At 35.9% G+C, this 19,677-nt stretch overlaps 1 protein-coding gene across 2 annotated transcripts in view; it reads right to left on the reverse strand.

Moving 5' to 3' along the window:
- Positions 1 to 19,677, reverse strand: part of itpr2 (inositol 1,4,5-trisphosphate receptor, type 2) — a 100,221-nt gene that overhangs the window by 20,683 nt on the left and 59,861 nt on the right. For both annotated transcript variants that reach the window (XM_079873643.1, XM_079873644.1), the window contains 10 exons: positions 9,681 to 9,783; positions 9,408 to 9,595; positions 9,145 to 9,325; positions 6,305 to 6,549; positions 5,787 to 5,987; positions 5,481 to 5,591; positions 5,166 to 5,261; positions 4,872 to 4,988; positions 463 to 573; positions 86 to 278 (listed from right to left, as the gene is read on the reverse strand). In XM_079873643.1, coding sequence (XP_079729769.1) covers positions 86 to 278; positions 463 to 573; positions 4,872 to 4,988; positions 5,166 to 5,261; positions 5,481 to 5,591; positions 5,787 to 5,987; positions 6,305 to 6,549; positions 9,145 to 9,325; positions 9,408 to 9,595; positions 9,681 to 9,783 — 1,546 coding nt within the window. The remainder of the gene's footprint in view (positions 1 to 85; positions 279 to 462; positions 574 to 4,871; positions 4,989 to 5,165; positions 5,262 to 5,480; positions 5,592 to 5,786; positions 5,988 to 6,304; positions 6,550 to 9,144; positions 9,326 to 9,407; positions 9,596 to 9,680; positions 9,784 to 19,677) is intronic.

A 19,677-nucleotide genomic window follows, 5' to 3' on the forward strand; every position in this document is an offset into this window, starting at 1 on the left:
ACACCAATACATCAGTATAATAACTCTGGCACAGACTCAAACTTGTGATAAATTGTTACATTTGAGCAAAGTAAAAACAACCCACTTCTTATTTTTTTCTGCCACCTCATCTCATTGTAGAGGTCATCAAACTGCTGGAAGAAGTCGTTGACCTTGCTGCCCTGGTCGTCTCGCTCTGTGGTGGTGAATACACGCACTTTTGATTCTTCTGTTAAGTACTCACAGATGTTGGGCACAGGAAACACGATCTGCTCCATTGTGCGATCATGACGAACAATCTAAAAATGTAATAAAAAAATTGACAATTTTAAGTTTAAGTTTAAATAATACACTTTGACTTAAATTTCTGATAAAAGCAACGATATGTAAATAGGTCATCAAATGTGTCATAATAAAGTTACAGAAAAGCCATTAAATTAAGCAGTTAATTTTGCAATTAAGCAAACTCTCTAATTGTCGTACCTCTATCTGAGCAGTGTGGTTGGCGTAGTATCTGAGCGCTGTCTCTCCCTCGATGCTGGGGTCTAGGCCAGGTTTCAAACTCTGCTGGAGGTTTTTATTGTGGCGTGCCAACTGATCATAAAAAAACACTTCAGTCAACACAACAGATTCAGAAACAACAGTTCCATATCAGGGTGATTCTTCAAAATATGCGAACTTTTAGACATTTTTTAAATTTGTCTTACAAGTTTAAATTTGTTTTTAGTTTTTGTCTACTAAAAATAGACAAAAACTATACATCCTGTACAGGTGAATTCTGTCATTTTTGCTTAAAAACATGAACATTCCACCACAGTTTCATTTTCACCTTACCTCAAATTATGCGTTACATTTTATAACATTGTTATGTGGAAATTAAATTTTTGTAATAAAATGGCCTTTATTTTGTCATGCTAAATTTAATTTCATAGCTAGAATTTTATGTATGCCAATACACAATTATTAAGTTAAAGCAAAATGGACAAGAACAGTGGCAAGATACCCAACATACAAAACAAAATTCATCCAAACATTGTGAATAACAAAATTTTGTGGTGAACTAGCCCTTTAAATAATTATTATGAAACTAATTGAATTTAACTCATTGTATTTTTCAAGAATTTAAAAAAATGCATATTTTTAAAAACTTTTTGAATAACTAAATAAAAATTCCAACATGATTGAAAATGATGGACAGTCAAAAAAAGAAGAGTGTTTTCAAGTGATATTTATCTTTTTCGTATTCATCTCTTGATAAAGTATATTAACTTTTGATAAAAAATTTATTACCTAAAAAAAGTTTTAAAAAAATGTTTGATGTGGTGGAAATAATGCTACAACTGAGGATGTGTGTAAAAAAAAAAAAATATATAAAACCAAATTTAAATATAGATTAAATATATATATATATATATATATATATATATATATATATATATATATATATATATATATATATAGGCTATTCATTTTTGTATAAATATATATATATAATTTTCACAAAATAAATATTGAAATGGTTTATTTTATTTAGATGTATATTTAGATGTAATAACTCATAACTTATAATGGATTTTCTTAGTTTAAAATTTAAAGTCTGACTTTGAGACAATGGTGCATCAACAAAATCTAAACATTTGAAAAATAGCAACAACAAAAAAGAGAAAAAATGCTACAATTTGTTAGTTTTAATAAAAGTCAACCTCTGAGACAAAGTGCATGAAGTTGCAGGAACACCATTAATCTATTAGTGACGCATTGCTGATTTGACTAACACAAATCACATTAGCAATTTAGAAGTTTCATAATGCCAGTGCAACCACTGGATGAGTCAATTCATAAGAGGTCAGGACTGATCAACCGGATTACTTCAAAATCAAAACATTTTAAGATCAGCCCATGCCGAAGAACTCTGATGTTTATCTTAATGACTGAATACCCACAGTGATGTGGCCAAGATTCCTTATTGAGACAACAACATCCAGAGACAACCTAATCAAAAACAGTGCTCTGAAAATCATTTCCAACAGATGACGGGATCAAAGGGCAACGAACGATCAATACCGCTCAGCAAGATCCAAGCAATTCATTTAAGTAAAGAACCATCTCCATAAAAAACAAGGTAGTTTATACATAAAGAATGCTGCTCAGTCTATTGAAGTAACCAGTCTTTCTAAAAAGGCAGACGGTCACTCTCTGTAACCTCAAACAAGGACAAGTCCTTGAGACAGACAAGCAATCATTCCACACCCTCCTTTCCTTCATCGCATAATGGCCTTAACGCGGTAAATAGGAGCGAGGGATTTACATGCTTGTTTTCATACACGCTGAAAGAACACAAAAGATGTGCGCATTGAGACACTAAGAAGGTGAAATCACTTTGCCTCCTCACTGAGGTCTAAGCCAAAAATGTTTACAGTGTTCTTTTCATTTCAGATCAAAGCTACAGTAACATCAGGAATCGGTTTATAAGAGCTGGAAGAGAGCAAGACACGCAATTGAGAGCTAAACTGACACCAAATAATGTCATTTACTTTGTCATGTTCCCAGTAAACACAGGAGGATCTTGTATTTGGCAGTTGTTTTTCAGCACTGTAGCTAACAAAAAAAAACACGCCAACAACGCTGAGCAAACAAAAAGAAATTGAAACCACAATGGAAAAAAGGACATGGGAATGTTCTTTGTCAAAACCGTTTACAGTATCACTATTCAATTTAACTTCCTGAGGAACAAAGTAAATTTACACACATTTCTGTGACAATCAAAGAATGTTTACAGAGCGTTCTCTCATGAACATAAGTTCACAGCAATTCAAACAATTGCCTTGTTGAATAAACTATTTAAAAATGTCCATTTTTAATTGTGGCCAAAACTGACATTTCAAACCATCCGCAGCATTATGCAACTACATGAAAACATTTTTTTTGAAAAATTTGAAGTAATTGTGACCTGGACTTGGTTCTTGGTTCAAGGTGCTAGGGTGTAATGGATGGTTTTTATCATGTTGTTATGCTGTTTCTGAGTGGTTACTTGATAGAAAACTGTAAATTCTAAGTATGAACAATTGCAAAAGTGACACTTGCCTTAACAACGCCACTAATTAAAAATAAATGTCAGTAATCATTAATAAATGTACATGTTTGATCAATTTTTAAGCAAAAGACCTATTAATATAAGATGTAATTTAAGTCTCAGGTGTCCCCAGTATGTGTCAGTTTGTATGTGTCATGTGAAGTTTCAACTCAAAATACCTCAAAGATCATTTATTATAGCATGCCCCTTTTTTAATGGAATCAAAAACATGCTATCTTTAAATGCAAATGAGCTGCTTTCCCCGCCCCCCAGCTCACTCAGGGGAGGATCTAAGCTAATAGGTTCGATTCTGTCACCAGTCTTGACGTCACAATGTGTAGAAAATGCGAACATCTTTTTTTTAATACACTGTTTATGATTTATGGGGAATATAAAAAAGGAGTAGGTGGATTTTCACCATTATAGGGTGGTTGTGTACAAACACTGTTGACACACATTAATGTTCAAACACCATGTAAAAGTGAATGTTGCATATTAGGTCCCCTTTAAAGTAATTTCTGTTTATTTCTTTCTCAGTGTCAGAGAAATTAGAAAATAAGGGATTATTCCTTTCCTTTGACTCCCTCTCCTTCTTTCTCCGCTCGACTATTATGTCCTCAGGCTCTGCTTGTTTTCTAATAGTGAAAATTTACACAGGGAAATGAGACTGACAAACATTATGCAAATGGTCCAAGTGAAGTAGAATCTCCCCAACTAGATCATATAGCCATATGCCAGTGTTTCTCAAACCATTGTCTATCTAAAATAGCCACAAGGTCTGCGTAAAAGTCCTGAATTTTAAACAAAAATATCACTGAAAACTGTGGCAAGAGTTTGCCATAACATATATTATTCCAGCAAAGCTAACAGTGAGAGAACTATGCATACTTGTACTAGAGTTCTCTCTCAGTCGTCTGTGTGATGTGATTTGTGTTTGAAAAAACAGAGATAGATGAACACCTGAAGTTATGTCATTATGAAAGCAGCCAGTTAGACAGATATAAACTGTCTGGCAGATGGCTGAGACAGTGGAAGTGAAAGAGAAGATTGAAACTGAGAAATGCACAACTTGATTGAGAATTAACTCACAAGAGGCCTTAAAGTGTTAGTGCACCCAAAAATTAAAACTCTGTCATTAATTACTTGAAAATGACACAAATTAAGGTATTTTTAATGAAATCTGAGAGCTTTCTGTCCCTCCACTGGCAGCTACGCAACTACCATTTTGACGCTTCAAAAATGTCATAAAGAGATCGTAAAAGTAATCCATATGAATTGAGCGGTTTAGTCCACATTTTCTGAAGTGACTCGATCCCTTTATATGATGAACAGATTGAATTTAGGCTTTTATTCACATATAAATGGTAGTTGCGTAGCTGTCAATGGAGGGACAGAAAGCTCTCAGATTTCATCAAAAAGATCCTCATTTTGTGTTCCAAAGATGAACGAAAGTCTTACGGGATTGGAACAGCATGAAGGCGAGTAATTAATGAAAGAATTCTGAGTGATCTATCCCTTAACCCTTCTTCAGAGGGATTTTTTGATTTTTCATCTAATCCTCCGTTATCTTCAGTAGGTTTGTACTTTTAACAGATATTGCAATGTGTTCTATCATTAATTGTTATATTGTGTCACATTCAATAGCGTTTCCCAACCTTTTCATTATGCTCAAGTACCCTTAATCTGCACCAACAAATGCTATTAACCCTGATTAGTTATCATAGGTTTAACAAAGCAAAATGTAAGTCTTTCAACTGTAAGTACCCCTGATGTAAACACAGACCTGCTTGGTAGCTCACATTAAACATCTAAATGTTACCTGATGGGCCAGGATGAAGATGTTGTGGCCAACATCTTTAGGTTTGATCTGATCTGATGTCTCTTGATCAATCTCACTCTCTTCTCCTTGAACGTAAGCCTCCTTCATCACATCAACCTGTAGATGAGAACATTACTGCATTTATAGCACAGAACAGACATGTTTTGGCTGATAAAAGATGATCTAAAGCATATTTATTGATTGCACATGCACAACAGTTCGTTCAGGTTCTAAGAACGCTGATATACAGTATCATCCAACAGCAGCAATATTGTATGATACGGATTAGCTCACCAGTTCATTGGGTCTCATCTTGTACAGGATCTTCTCCGCATTCTCGCTGTCATGACGACTCTCCATGATGGCCAAGAGAAGTTTAGATGCATTGTTCTGATAGTTAATTGTAAAGAAAAGAGCCTTTTAATAATAAATGACTGTGAAGTTAAGAATATTCACACATTTTTCTCCTGGAGCTAAAAGTGCAGATGTTTTTACATGCCAAATCCAAAATTTGCAATGCTTCAAAACAATTTGTTATCTGTAAAATTGTATTATACATCAATTGCCTCCTTATTCAAACTACGTGATTAACTGCAAACAAACAAGTACCTTCAGCTCCAGTACAAGGTCAAGTCGGTTCTTTCCCAACGGATCAATTGGATTCACAATGAGCGCGATGATGATGTCAATGCCGTTTGACTCATGCCTTGCTATGCATGACTGCGGAGGAGAAAATACACAATCTATGATACCAAACTATTATTTATCAAGTCTTAGACATGTAGAAAAGACTTATTTTTGCATCTTTAATAAAGCTAGAAATAAATTAATTTTGGTACCAAATCTAACACTTGGACTCTATGTGGAAACGGATTTCTCCCCATTTTCCAATGAAGACGATGTTTCAATCAATACCTGGTTTTCATGGCAAGGACCCTGGCAGTACTCTGTGATGGTTTCAAGCGTCTGTATGACCAGGTATACGTTCCTCTCATTAATGTAGAGCCCCAGCAGCCCCAGTCCTCCCGTTGTGCTTCCACAGATACAGTCAAGAAACTGCAATGTCTCACACACCAGGTTATAATTGGTTTTGTTGCTCTGATCTCGCAGAAAGTTCTGTATACAAGAGAACAGAAAGATTTTGACTAATAACTCAAGTCGAGTCCTGAGTGGCAGTAATTAGTATCTCAGTTCAGACAGACTCGTCCATAACTAGGTCAGGGGTCCCTTGAGATGTTTATCTGCACAACAAAAAATGTTTTTTTGTTCTCACAATGGAAAAGCACTAATTTAAAGCCCTATGATTTCTGACACTGTAAAAGGCAGCATTGTTCGTTTTCACTTCTAAGCACACTGGAATGGTTTACAGTCAAACAAACTAAGGCTGAGAACAATTGGACGAATAATAATTATAGAAGATTTGCATCACCTACCTGCAAGTGCCTGTTATGATTCTCACAGAGCAGCTGAAGGAAGCGAAGGATTGGTTTCATGATGGTGATGGCCTGGCTCATCTGAGTCTCCTCCACCACCTCCTCCATCCCGTCCTGTCCCGACCCCATCGGCTCCATCTCGGGGTCCAATTCCCGGCGAAAGATGCTGTAGGCCTTTGAGGTGACCGAGGAGGCATCTTTAAGCTGACCCCGCATCTCTTCTCTGAGGTGTAAGGAGTCTCGAACTTCATAAGAGAAGAAAGAATGAACTTCTGATTATTAAATTGTTAAAGAATCAATTTTATTTAGTATTCATCAATATCTTGAATTAGCTTTTATTTTTATATTTTAATTTAAAAAAATTTCAATTGAAGTGATTTTTTTTAATCAGTTATATTATTTTTAAGTATTTTTAAAAAATATATTTCTATTTAGCTTTCATTTATATTTGTTTTAGTTGTATTTTTTAATAATTTATGTAGAATATTTTGTTTCAGTTATTAGCCAAGGAAACATTTCATTTATGTTTAAGTTTAAGTTAAGTATTTCATTAAATATTTATATTTTATTTCAGCTGTATTTCAATAACTGAAAATTATTTTAATTTTTAATTTCTTTAGTTAACTACAGTATAACAACATTGAATGGGATGTAATATTAAAGAACATTTGCAAAATATTATTCAAAGGTCAATTCAAATTCAAAATCTGTCATCCATACTAGGTACTGTACCTGGAAGTACTTTTGATAAAATATATTTATTATTATCACAACATCAAGGAATATATCACACATTCAAGAGCTGTGATTCAGTCATAAGCATAAAGCCACAGGCTGATATTTATTGGTATTACTTTTATATTATAGTTCAATAAACAGGTTGTTATAGAATATTTAACAACTTAAACTCAGAAACAATATTATAAGCTATAACAAATATTTTCAAATAAAACCAGACACAATCTGATGAATCAGCACCACTGAACGATTTGCTTAAGCAAATGAATCACTCAATCATGGATTTAATTGCAAATCCTTAAACGTAAAAACTTTACGTGCAAATGTGGAATGTTAAACTTGATAACTGATATTGATAGACTTAGCCCCCCTTAAATGTCTATAGTGGTAACAAATAGCCAACAATGTATTTCTATCTTCAATAAATGACAAATTCTTGCAGGATATACTGATTGAGTTCTCTTCAGCATGCTAGAGAATTGATATACCAATTCAAAGTCATCCATAGTAAGTCGTAGGTACTCCTTTTGAAAGAAATAGATCTTTTTTGTTGTTTTTGGATACATATTAAGGCACATTTGAATATTATTATTCAAAACTGAATTGCCATGTAACTGTCAACAACATTTCTCCTTATCAGGCAATCATGTCTTGTGCACTACACCGTTCGACTAGGCGAATTTGATATCTTTCCTCTCTCGATGAGAAGTGTTAAATAAAACCCTGCTTTTTAACAGCAGGCCTTTGATAAAATGCCAGCTACCCCTCACATGACCTCATGTGACAGGATATGGAGCACAGCAGTTGAAATGGGGACAGATACTATTCATATGCCTGACTGTCCCTTCATTTACGCTGCCTCAGGCCTGAACTGCAATCACATGGTTAGCTATGCATTAAGGCACACTTGTTTGTGATAAACAGGCTTTTCACAGGACCAATGACATACTTCTAATTCAGACATAGCACATCATTTAGAGAGTCTAGGTCATTCTTTTTAGGTCTAAACATGATAAAGCAGAACACTGCAATTAGGACACATCTCTATTTTCAGCAAGAGACTAAAACCGAAAATGGCATTTTGAAAAACGTCCAAAAATATATGCCTCCCCGCCCCTCAGTGTTCAGCGCTCAAGTTTCACTCTCGCTCTAGCCGTTGTCACTGCGAGTTGTGACGCTCTGCTCAATATTCTGCTCTTTGCATGTGCAAAGCTCAGTTGCTTACGGCCCATGTGAACGCTCCACCCATGTACCGCTCATTCTCATTGGAAAAGCAACGACCGCTCAAATAATGCGCCAACATGAAATTTCTATGAAGTACTAGGTCTATACTTGTGCTGTAAGATGGTGTGGTATAGCCATGCTGGGAAACACTGGGAAAACGACGTTAGCCTCTCGTTCACTGATCTGCTCACATGCTCTGATAATAAAAGCGTTGTAGGACTTTATATTATTTGAATAATTGGTAAAAAAAATAAAATAAATCTGATTCTGTTGCATAGAACCGAATATAGAATAATACATTGATATTTAATATTAATATATATTCTGTCCAATTATAGTGTTACTTTCAACAAAAGTGTGGTTACTTTATTGTATTAGCTTGTATTTTTTAAATTCAGTATCATTAACAAGTATAATATTAATACACTTATACAAAAATGCTAATTTAAAATAAAAAATGAATCCTTTTTAAAAAGCATTTTCAGTTTTCAGCCAAGAGCATCCAGAATTTTCATTCAGACCATTTATCAACCTTGTATTGAAATAAATAAATCTGTTAACCATGGGAAATCTTTAGATCTACTGAATTATCTCTGAACTCATATTTCAGAATGAAGCATGAACTTCTGAAAACATACAAAGAAACATTCCCGAGTCAATCTCAAAATGAAAATGGAAGAAAAAAATATAAGAAGAAAATAAAGAAATAAATGTATAAATAAATAACTTGCTTGATTTTCTTAAACAAAATATGATTATACTGTTCTGTTAATTTTGGGGTGAAATATGACCCAACATTTCTTCATACTTTCATCATATTCACCTTCCATGGTCTTAAAAAAAAAACATTTTTCTAATGAAAGAAAGTGGAAGTACACCTTTCTTATATCTGATTCCAGAGCCTTCTCCTTCCTCTTCTCTCTTCCTGCAGCTGAGCTCAAACATGTTGACTGACACACTAGAGCGGATCTCTTTCTGAGCCTGCTCCATCCGGTCATAGAAGACCTTGAAGAACTTCTCAGACTTCTTCTGCTTGTGCAGTTGATGGAAGAAAGAGTTCTGCAGGGAGACATGAAGGAAATTACATCATCTGGATCTTGTGGATGGCATGTTGTGAATGTGTAGCACCACCTTTATATACCTGAATCTGTGTATTCCCTCCTCTCAGCAGTGCAATGCCCAGCAGAATGCTTTCCTCAAATATACGGTCATTCTTAGTGCTGACGATGAGGTCGATGACCAGCTCGGACGCTCCCACGTTGTCCAGCGCACACTGGATGTCTGCTACGCTAGTGCCTGGCTTATCAGAGTCCTGCCCAGGAGAGCTACCTATACACACAGAAACACACTGTTGAGTCAGGATGTTTATGGTGAGCGGACAGTGTTTCTTCTAATGGTCATCTTTGTCCCAGACCTCCAGAGGAAGAACTGTTCCCACTGCTGTAATCCAGGGCTTTGGTGTGGGGTCGCTGGTTGCCAAAGTAGTGTGTAAGGAGACTCTTCCTCAGTGTGGTACCCTGAGGAAACAACAGAGAAAGGCAGTTGAGTCATCCTCAAAATATGGCATATTCTAAATGTTCAAGAAACCCCATATACAGATAGACAGATGTATCATTCTATAACTTTTATTATCAAATTACTTTTATTATAGTTAAATAATATGTTGTTTAAAGAACAGAACTGTTCTAAAGAGCTATTTTGGAGTGTGTTGCTTTTTCGACTCTCTGGTGTAAATTTCTGTCCAGCATCATGGGTAATGTAGTTTTTAACCAGGAATTCAACTGTTAAACACTACTATTTTAAAAATAAGCTGAAATAATGCAGGCTGATGGCTTTGGCATAAGCATAAGCAAATACCATCGATTAACAACCTTGTAGCTCACAGAAGGTCTGTCTTTAAAGGTTTATAAGATACCGTTTAAAATCAATTTACCTATGGCAAAAATGAATGGAGTTTTTACTTCCGGAACCCAACTGTTGCACTATTATTTTCAGGGAAATGCACGGCTAAAGTAGTTCCAGACAGGTCTTGACCGCATTGCATGCTCCTTTCACATCACCAAATTATTTAGCTGAGATTCAACATAGATTCAAGTAATTCACAATCTGCTAAATCTCTCTCTCTCTCTCTCTCTCTCTCTCTCTCTCTCTCTCTCTCTCTCTCTCTCTCTCTCTCTCTCTCTCTCTCTCTCTCTCTCTCTCTCTCTCTCTCTCTCTCTCTCTCTCTCTCTCTCTCTCTCTCTCTCTCATTAATAACTATTAGTCTGCTATCAGTGGCTGAAGCTTCCGTTACTAACTCTAAAATGACATTTTGGATTTAGCAACGGAGGTGTGGGATTAGATGCCCAGAAGAAATTAAGAAATTAGGGTTAGGCCTTTTAAGGACAAAAACCTGACAAATGTCTTGAAACACATCATCTGAACAATGTCTTGAGGTGTAGTGTAACCGTAGAATAAGCGAACTAATTGACTGGTCCGTTGAATTATTAGAAAATACTGCCCACCCGAGGAGTGCCTGATTTTTTAACAATTCAACAGGCCAGAATGTCAATTATTTCTTACTAATAATATATTACTAATATATAATAACATATTAGAATGCTCTCTGAAGGATCATGTGACACTTAAAACTGCAGTAATGATTATGAAAATTCATGAATATATTACATTTAAAATTTTATCCAAACAGAAAACCGTTATTTAAAGTTTTTAAAAAAATGGTTTTACTGTATTTTTGATCAAATAAATACATAAGCATAAGAGACTTACAGAAATATAACTAAATGGATCTTAATCTGTACTGAACCCTGAACATTCCTTTAAGTATATTTATTTAAAAAAAAAAAAAAAATGTTTTTGACTACCTACTGCTATTCATAGTAAACTCAGTTTTTCAGAGTGCTTCATTTCCTGTCCGTTTTGATTCCCTTCACACTTTCACGTGTTTTCCTCCCAACCGTGTTGGATAAAAACACACACTCACATGGGACAACTTTTACATAACTAGTATAAACTGTAGTAATTGCTGTAATTATGCCAGAAGTGTAGCGAAACCTCAGGGAGGCAGAGGGTAGACAGCGAGTGCTGAAGGTAGAGAGCAGACGGCTGCCTTGAAAATCTGTTTCCCAGTGGGAGAGAAACTGAACGTGTGAAAAAGACAGAGGGTGGGGGGGAGAGTGGCTGGCATAGAGACCAAGAGCAAGCGAGAGAGATAGACAGATCAACACAGCGAGAGAGAGAGAGAGAGAGAGAGTTATGTAACACCTGGTGGTGGCTTGCTGAGAGATCACGAGGAAGACACGGCGGAAGGAGCGGGATGGTATAGTGATTGTCTCTCCCTTCCTTTGTCTCCTGACCGAATGCTTTTTTATTATCTTTGTATCCTTCCTGCCTGTCTCATTCTCTTGCTTTTATACATCTGGTTGGGAATGGTTGCAGCTATTTTTCTGTGTTTTTGAGTTTGGAGAGAGAAAGACTGTTCACGTGGTCACAGTTTAATTACGATTGACAAACGTATTTATCAACAGGTGTGACTCTCGGTTTGTCCTGTTCATTCGACAGCTTGTAGGAGTGGCTCAAATATCAGTTGTATGAAAGTATGAAATATCAAAGATCACCATTACACCAGAAATTCATAATTGACATGACATTTCAGAAAGGAGTCCGAAATAAAAAAAATAAAAAAAATAAAAAAAAAATACAATAAAATAATAAAATAAAATAGAAATGAAAAATAACAAATTCAATAAAAAAAAATAAAAAAATTAAATGAACAAAAACGATAAAAAGTAATAAAATAAAAACAATAAAAACAAATGAAATAAAACTAAAACAATAATATATATATATATAAATTAAATAAAACAATTCAACAATAAAAAATAACAATGAAACAGTAAAATAAAACAACAAAACAATGAAAAATAAATAAATAAATAAATAATAAAATTTAAAAAAAATATACATACACACACACATATATATATATGAAGACTTCAGATGAAAAAGCCTCTAAGTGCCATGTAAACTTTCCTTCTAAAATGAGCATTTTTATCAAGCTCATATATTTAAGTTCAGTAATTTCACTTTAATGACAATTAATAGGTAATTGTCATTGCCATTAAAGTGAAATAACTGAACATAAACATGCAAGCTTGATAAAAATGATCATTCTAGACGAAAATTTCAGATGGCACTTAGAGGCTTTTGCATCTGAAGTCTTCATATATATATATATATATATATATATATATATATATATATATATATATATATATATATATATATATATATATATATATATATATATATATATGTTAGGTTAGTACTGTATGTGAGTATAGGAGACCATAAGTCTGAGTGGACATCCATGACATGCGGAGTCCCTCAAGGCTCAATTCTTGCGCCACTCCTGTTCAACCTGTATATGCTCCCAATGAGCCAAATAATGAGAAAGAACCAAATTGCTTACCACAGACGACACACAGATCTACTTAGCCCTATCGCCTAACGATTACAGCCCCATTGACTCCCTGTGCCAATGCATTGATGAAGTCAACAGTTGGATGTGCCAAAACTTTCTTCAGTTAAACAAACACAAAACTGTCATTGCGTTTGGAAACAAAGATGAAGTTCTCAAGGTGAACACATACCTTCACTCTAGGGGTCAAACAACTAAAAATCAAGTCAGGAATCTTGGTGTGACACTAGAGTCAGACCTATTGTAATGGACTCCTCACTGGCCTTCCCAAAAAGACCATAAGACAGTTGCAGCTCATACAGAACGTTGCCGCCAGGATTCTGAGCAGAACCAGAAAATATGAACATATCACACCAGTCCTCAGGTCTTTACACTGGCTCCCAGTTAGATGTACTGTAGGATTGATTTTAAAGTATTATTACTGGTATATAAATCATTCAATGGCCTAGGACCTCAATACATTGCAGATATGCTCACTGAATATAAACCCAACAGATCACTCAGATCATTAGGTTCACATCAGCTAGAAATACCAAGGGTTCACTCTAAGCATGGCAAGTCCGCTTTTAGCTATTATGCCAGCCGCAGCTGGAACCAGCTTCCAGAAGAGATCAGATGTGCTCCTACAGTACTCACTTTCAAATCCAGACTCAAAACACTTCTGTTTAGCTGTGCATTTACTGAATGAGCACTGTCCCACTGTTTTCTAAACTGTTTTAATTATTCTTATTTCTTTTTATTATTTAAATTTCTTCTATGTAAAAGCACTTTGAATTGCCATTGTGTATGAAATGTGCTATATAAATAAACTTGCCTTGCCTTGCCTTATACATGTATATAATTCAGGTCACCAATATGTTAGTTTACTTTTAAATCATACAGTATTTCACTTTTCGGGTTAATCTACTAAAAATAGTGTGAACAAATTCTACACATTTTGTAGATTTAAATCCCAGAATGACAATGTCCCTCCCACAAACACCACCTGCAACCGACTAGCTAACAGCAAATCATGGTTGTTGAATCCCCTGTGGGCACCAAGAAACAAGTAACGTGGCAGACAAGCCATGACATTTTACTCACTTTGCCCTTCTACACTGTTGCACAGGAGGATAATGAAACCCAGGGTGGCTGTGTGGCCATGCATGTGCTGACACAAGACTGACAAACTGCCACAGAGAGAAGACACTTTTCTCTCTCACTCTGACAAGCACGTGTTGTTGCTGTTCCCACTCTCTCAGTAAACACCCATCAGCAGTCAGCACAGACTGTGTCTGCTTCAACAGTCTGGACAAACCATCACACACACACACATTCGGTTTCGCTATCTTTGTGGGGACTCTCCATAGGCGTAAAGATTTTTATACTGTCCGAACTGTATATTCTATCCCCTAACACTAACCCTACCCAACACAGAAAACGTTCTGCATTTTTACATGTTCAAGAAAACATCATTTAGTATGTTTATTAATCCATTTCCCTTGTGAAGACACACACACACAATTTAAGAAATAGTTAATCCAAAAATTAAAGTTCTGTCATCATTTATTCACCCCATATGTTCGTTTCAAACTTACTTTCTTCTGCAGAACACAAAATAATGTTGGTAACCAAACAGTTTTGGTGACTTTTGTGAGACATTTCTCACAATATCTTATTTTGTGTTCCACAGAAGAAACAAAGTCATGCAGGTTTGGAGCGATGTGAGGATAACAATGTGACAGTAAACAATGACACAATTCCTGGGTGAATCATCCCTTTAGGTTTCAGACATAAGCCATAATAAACCATATATGTCTATATTCGGGGCCTCTTCGTGTCATGTCCTGCTCCTGTTCACTGTAATTGGACATGCTTTCCTAGAAGCTGCTTTCTCTCCAACAAAATCAGCTGTAATGGGGGAGTTTAGTGTCTCCTGATGCTGCAGTCTTTCTTGCACTTCTGCAGAGGACTTTATAGGAAGACAGAGGAGGAACGTGAGAGATGAAGGTAGCTGTGCCAGCCTGACTCATCCGTCTGCTGCTGCATGTAAAAAAAAAACCCTGCGCAGGTGAAGTGAGAACAAAAGAGAGAGAGAGACTGCGAGAGCAAGAAAAAAAAGACACATAGGAGATAGAGAAAGAAAGAGAGAGAGAAGGCGGCTGAGGGAAAGATGGAGAGATAGATAAAGCAGTGGGGAGGAAGAAACAGACAGGCTGACTTTTTTTAAAATGTGCACGGGCACGCCACACTGCGGCTGGCCTGGCTAAGCCTGGGATGCTTCAGCAAGCTTAAAAAAAAAGCCCTCTGCTGCTGTCTTGCAGGTAACTGCGAACTTCGGATGGAGGGATCAAGAGAATGAGAGATAGATAGATAGAGAGAGATAGAGAGAGAGAGAGAGAGAGAGAGAGAGAGAGAAAGGGGGAGAGAGAGAGAGAGAGAGAGAGAGAGAGAGAGAGAGAGGGAGAGAGAGAGAGAGAGAGAGAGAGGGAGAGAGAGAGAGAGAGAGAGAGAGAGAGAGAGGGAGGGTTGCTCTGTGCTGCTGGTCTCATCAAGTCAGGTTTTGTCTTAGGCCTCACAGCACACCCTGAGTCATTTCACCTCCCATTACAACACATTGAGCTCTGCTCTAAACTTACAGCTGCCACACTTTTTTTTTTTACTAGTTTTAAGTTTTGTTAAAAAGTATACAGTAAAAAATAATGATAACAAAATTATATATATATAATTTTGTTGTCCATATACAAAATTGTGTGTGTGTGTGTGTGTGTATGTGTATGTGTATGTATATGTATGTCTGTATGTGTATATATATATATATATATATATATATACACACACATCACAGTGCATATGTATATATATATACATATATATATACACACACACACATATACACACACAATTTTGTATATGAAGGGTTCAGATGCAAAAGCCTCTAAGTGCCATCTGAAATTTTCTTCTAGAATTCAATAGAGTTCAGTAATTTCACTTAAATGACAATGAAAATGACCTATTAATTGTCATTTAAGTGAAATTATTGAACTTAAATATATGAGCTTGATAAAAATGATCATTCTAGAAGAAAATTTCAGATGGCACTTAGAGGCTTTTGCATCTGAACTCTTCATATGGACAACCATTTTCAACATTGACAATAAAGTAGAAATATGTCTTGAGCACTAAATCAGCATATTTGAATGATTTCTGAAGGGTCATTTGACACTGAAGACTGGAGTAAATTTTGAAAATGTACAAATTTAAAAATATATTCAAATACTATATTCAAATAGAAAATTGTTTTAAACTGTAATAATATTTCACATTATTACGTTTTTTACAAAAAAAATTTGAATAAATGCAGCCTAACTTGCTGTTTAAGTATAATAATATAACATTTTTAAAGGGTGCTAAAGTAATAATAAAGTCTGTGACAGGTGAGGTGTATTACAACCAAAAATTCCCTGCTAATTTAAGCCAAGGAAGTAATTTTATGTTTTAACCATTAAAACGATTCTGTAAACAAAAGACCTTCAGAAAACTTCATTGGCACTGTAAAGTGAATAGACTGAAACCTTGCACTCTCATCTAAGGGCGGAAGGAGGACTATGGCTTTGGGTGGAACAGATTTATGGAAGAGAAAGAGTGAGAGAGAAAAATCCATACACCTAAAATCTCATTGGGCAGTCTAGACATGAACACCATGGCTACATCTTTTCAGAGTTGAGAACTGGTATAACAGAAACCGGGGAAGTGGGAAAGAATGAGTGAGAAAAAGATATACAGTAGCTTTATGGTGCCTTTGCATTCTTTTTGAAGCTTGAAAGCTTTCAAGATGCAAAAGCACATGAAAGTAGGGTCGGAAATGAACAAGTGCTTGAGACAAAAATACCACTAAAAGGAACAAAAAGCCCCCCAAATTCAAAATAAGGGGGTAAAAAAATAACAGTTAAACTAAATCTATTACAATTTAGCGATTTAAGTAAAATGTGAAAATGGATGAAGAGTGTCGACTGCAGAATTACATTTAGATCTGTTCACCTTGCATCAGATTTCCTTTTTTAAAGTTTTTGCATCATTGTGCACACTTGTTACTGTCGAGCTTATGAATGCAAAGGCCAATCAGAGTCACCGCTGTTCAGTGGACATGCTCATTGGTTGAATTGAATGAGTTTTTAACAATGATTTAAAACTCGAAATAGTCTGAGCCAATCTGATGTGAACGGGTAACAAATTCCAAAGTTTCGGGGCAGCGATCGAGAAGGCGCGGTCACCCCTAAGTTTAAATCTAGATCTTGGAATCGTTAAAAGAGACTGATCGGAAGACCGCAGGGATCTATTTGATGTATATAACGTTTCACTAAGGAATCAAGATATGTAGGTGCCAAACCATTTAAGGATTTAAAAACAAACATTAAAAGTTTATGTTCTATACGGAAACGGATCAGCAACCATTGGAGCAAGTACAAAATTGGAGTAATGTGCTCATGCTTTCTTGTACCTGTCAATAGCCTAGCGGCCACATTTTGGACAATCTGCAAACGCGCCAACGCTGTCTGGCTAACTCCTGTGTAGAGAGTATTACAGTAATCGAGTCGTGATAAGATAAAGGCTGTCTCAAGATCATTAAAAGAAAGAAAGCTCTTTACCTTGGATAGAAGTCTCAGATTAAAAAAGCAGGATTTAACAACATTATTTATTTGCTTATCAAATTTGAGTTCTTTGTCAAATAATACGCCTTATTGTACATAGCCAAGGGACCAAGATTAGAATTGAGAGAAACTGAATTTTCAATTTGTCCAAATAAAATAATTTCTGTTTTATTATCATTAAGTTTCAGATCATTTAAAGCCATCCAGCTTTTTACGTCATTTAGACAGTCCAAAAGCAGACTTAAAGCGTTCTTGTTATTCTTTTTGAATGGCAGATAAATCTGCGTGTCGTCGGCATAACAGTGAAAAGAAACACCATGTTTGTTGAAAATAGATCCCAAAGGGAGCATGTATAACAAAAACAAAAGGGGAGCAAGAATGGACCCTTGAGGTACACCACAAGTAAGTGGAGGTGAAGTCGACAAACATTCGCCAAGTTTAACTGCAAAACTACGGTTCGTTAGATAGAACTTAAAGTACTGAAGGGCCATTCCTCGCACTCCAACATGGTGTTCCAATCTTGTCTATAAAATGTGTGCGAAAATTTTCACAAGTTTGCACAGAGACATCAATACCATTGGAGGCAGGAGGATTTATCGCAGCATTCAATGTATTAAATAAAACTCTAGAATTATGGAGATTCTTTTCAATAAGATCAGAAAAATATTTGCCCCTCACAGTTTTGACCATTTCCTGATAATTTGACAGCGGGCCCTTAAAAATATCGTGAGAAACTTGGAGCTTATTCTTCTTCCACTTTCGCTCTACACGTCTACACAACCAACGGAGAGCACGAGTGGAATCGTTTAACCATGGTTCTAATTTTGGTTTAACACGTCTGGCCTTCAACCTCATTATACATACTACAAAAATCTTCAATAGTTTCAGAGTTCATAGTACGACACCTGCGAGGGGACACAAAGGATTTCCCCACAGGGTATGATAGAGAAATTTTGAAAGCAACAGACTTATGATCAGAGAAACCAGTATCAGTAATTTCAAGATCACATACCGCTAAACCATAAGATAAAACAAGATCCAAGGTGTGTCCATGTTAATGTGTCGGGTCTGTCACAGACTGGACAAGATTAAATCAATCAATAAGATTTAAAAAATCTCTTGCCAGCACATTTGAGGGACAACACACATGAATATTAAAATCCTCGATCATCAAGAGCCTATCATGCTTCGTCATGATTCCCCCTAAAAACTCAGTGAACTCAGGAATAAAGTTCTTATTTGTTTTGGGTGGTCGATACACCAACACACATAACACCGGATTTTATATGTCAATTTGCATCAACTGCACTTCGAATCTTGAGAAGATGTTTGTCTTCATGCTTCGACAGTCAAATTTCTTTTTAAAAACTGATGCAATACCTCCCCCACGGCGACCAGTGGTACGGGGTGAACTAAGAAAATCACAGTCCAGTGGTACAAGCTCTGTGAAAGGGCTCAGGTCGCCAACATTGAGCCAAGTTTCGGTTAAAAATAAAAAATCCAAACATTGCGAGGTGAAAAAAATCCTCTCATCATAAACAACAAAGTCCAGATACAGTGATTGTAACGTGAGTTTCGGCGAGAATGTATAACTTGAATTAGATGGGCCGCTTTAGTAATGGGGAACAATCTTTGCTCACTCTCTGTATTTAATTTATCCCCAATTTGAACTATTTTTTCCATGCTACTAAAATAACCAATGTGAAGCCTTGATTTTTTATAGGTTATAGTATTCTAATTGACTGAAGTAATTGTTAAATTTAAGTATCTGACATAAAAGGCAACACAGAAACATTAAAAAGGTATATATATAAAAATTATAAAGGTAAAAAATGCCCTAGGAAATCAATTCCAGGAAGCAAATGCTGCCCCTTAATGGAAAAGTACATTTCTGACCCTTATATGAAAGTGATCCACATGACTCATGCACTTAATAGCTCTGTTCATTCGAGTGGAATGAATCATTCTTTTGAGCTGTATCTTTTCTTTGAAAGAGTTTATCTGGTTCACAAAACTGATCTGAAAGATCCGTTCAATTGTTTTTTTTAAAGAACATTTCAAGATCTTGCTGCATCTTGATCATAAGCTACACTGGCTTTGGTTCTGGCCATAAAACCCAACGCTACTCTCTAATATCAATCTCCCATTGCATTTCATCTTCTCACAGTGAAGACTCTTAACTCAGGGTTCCTGTAAGCATCCGCCCAGGCTAGTGGCCTGACCCTCTGCGATTGGTCCAGACGTCTCTTATGACCCGCTCTCAGTGGCAGCAGTGTTCAATGTGGCTCTCCTCATAAACA

Source organism: Squalius cephalus, assembly GCF_949319135.1.
Source record: "Squalius cephalus genome assembly, chromosome: 6".
Taxonomy (NCBI): Eukaryota; Metazoa; Chordata; class Actinopteri; order Cypriniformes; family Leuciscidae; genus Squalius; species Squalius cephalus.